This window comes from Galeopterus variegatus, unplaced genomic scaffold (assembly GCF_000696425.1).
Source record: "Galeopterus variegatus unplaced genomic scaffold, G_variegatus-3.0.2 Scaffold1411, whole genome shotgun sequence".
Classification (NCBI taxonomy): domain Eukaryota; kingdom Metazoa; phylum Chordata; class Mammalia; order Dermoptera; family Cynocephalidae; genus Galeopterus; species Galeopterus variegatus.
The window spans coordinates 168,205-170,470 of record NW_007727522.1 but is presented as its reverse complement, the minus strand read 5'-3'; the positions used below and the strand labels follow the sequence as shown (position 1 = coordinate 170,470).

Below are 2,266 nucleotides of genomic sequence, written 5' to 3'. Positions count from 1 at the left end.
TTATTATTATTATTAATATTTTAATAAATTATTCATTAAATAAATTGTATGTATTCATTGTGTATAACATGATGTTTTGAAGTATACTTTGTGGAATGATTAAGTCTAGCTAATTAACATATGCATTTCCTCACATGATTTTCATTTTTAGAACTATAATGGATGCCATTAATGTGAAAAACCCTTATTAATATTATATCATATTTCCAAAGAATCTTTATGTATTCCTTAGAATATCTACTTAGTTATTTTACAACTATGTGCCAGGCACTTTTATGGAAACATTACTTTCTGGCTGATGTTAGCTTCTACAGACATACTGAAAGTCTGGGAGACCAATGTCAATTGATAGAATAGTTTGAATCAGGGAAATTAAAAATCAGAAAAAGACTTTAGATCTCTGGTTTCATTCTCAGTCCATATCAAAGTTTAAATTCAACTTTTCTGTACAGATAAATTTAATAATTCAGATATTTAACTATTTACAATGAAAGGAAAGAACAAAGTAGGGTATGTTATGTTTATCAGCATAAATGATATTATTTTAATGCTGCCAAATATCCCAACTAATTAATCTCTGCAAGAGATTTAAAAAATATTACAAATAGATCAGCATAAAATAAGGGTTGAAAGAATACAGATCCTCTCATGTTATTAAGGACTTTAACTATGAAATATTAAAATAGGAAAAATCAGTATATTTAATTATAAGCATAAGACTTATAAGATGGTAGAGTGAGAAAAGACCATTGTGATTATTCTATCTAAACTCTTTGCTTCAGTTCAGAGAGCGAGAACACTTTGCCTTGATGCCAGAGCTGAAATGAGAATCTCAAATATTAATTTTCAGTAAAATCATTTTTGTCATTTTCCAAACTAACATTAAAAATTACCCTTTTAAGGCCTAATGTTAAAATAGAAAATCTGTATTTATGTGGTTTTCTATGATGATTTTAATGGATTAATCACTTTTACTTTCAGTACATCTGAATTTTCTATTCTCTCTTTCTTTATTTTTTTTTACCTAGTCCATACATTATTGGAACAATGAATCAGGGAGTTTCTTCATCACCAAATCTAGAGCTGCATCACAATTTCAGGTAAAGATAAATTGAGGTTGGGGGGGGGGAGTTGTATTGTTTCTTTCTGTTTGAGTTGGTGGTTGTTTTTCTGTTTGTATGGTGACAAATCCTGCCACTCTGAGACCTGCGATGTGAAAATAATTCTCACTTCCTCTGACGCTCTTTCTCAAGCAGGATTTTGTGATCCTCAACTTGTAATCGGAAGTGTTTCTTCAAAAAAAGAAAAAAGAAAAAGAACTGTTTTTCTTGCTCACTTGTCCCCTGATAAAGCACAGCACTTTTCTTCTAAGTGTGAGGAATGTGAAAGAGAGATCCTATTTCAAGATTTGTGATTCTCCTACAGCAGAGTGCTCAGCGTGTCGACTCCCACTCACTCCTGACGCACATGAGCTTCTCCTGAGCTCAAAAAGTAGAGTTAGCTACATTACAGCTCTCATGCTAATATACCTCCTAACCCCTTTGATCATTAAAATGCAGCCACCAATTGAAATTATTACTTTCTATTGGAAAGGGAATCACTGTGGACCTAAAATTTAAATTTACATAAAATTTCTGATTTTTTTTTTTCCTTTTTTAGGTGGGTATTATGTGCCAACCACACAGAACCAGTGAAAGGCTTTTTAGGCAGATACCTTCGAAGGAAACTGATAGAGCTAGAAATTGAAAGGAATATACGCAATAATGACCTAGTCAAAATTATAGATTGGATTCCTAAGATGTGGCATCATCTCAACAGTTTTTTGGAAACACACAGTTCCTCTGATGTTACCATTGGTGAGTTCCAAAATTACAATATGCCATTTTCCAGGAACGAAGAGTACTTGGTAAAAACGGCCAGATTGGATGGTAGAAAATAACAAGCAAAGCCAATGTTTTTCATGCTTCCGAAGATTTACTTTTTTTCTCTTCTGGAAGTTTGCCCTGTCTCCAATTAGATTCATTTTTTCAAATGATTATGGTTTACTAAAACATCACTGAGGGTCAAATAAGTTCAATATGGACAAATATTTAAAAGTAAGATAACCATTTGAAATAAATAATATTTGTTTAGGGTATTTTTTATGCTAAAACAAATTTTAGCTAATAGCTCATCTCAAATAAAGTTGTGAGAGGATTTTAGAGATATTTTAGGTGTTTTACATTTTTTTTTTCCTTTTTTTTTTTTTTTTTTTTTTTTTTTTTTT

The 2,266-nt window shown here is 31.1% G+C and overlaps 1 protein-coding gene across 1 annotated transcript in view; it reads left to right on the top strand.

Annotated features, from left to right (window-relative positions):
* NAV3 (neuron navigator 3) overlaps positions 1–2,266 on the top strand; it is a 241,905-nt gene that overhangs the window by 228,182 nt on the left and 11,457 nt on the right. Inside the window, exons 29-30 of the mRNA XM_008576825.1 lie at positions 1,029–1,100; positions 1,660–1,856. Coding sequence (XP_008575047.1) covers positions 1,029–1,100; positions 1,660–1,856 — 269 coding nt within the window. The remainder of the gene's footprint in view (positions 1–1,028; positions 1,101–1,659; positions 1,857–2,266) is intronic.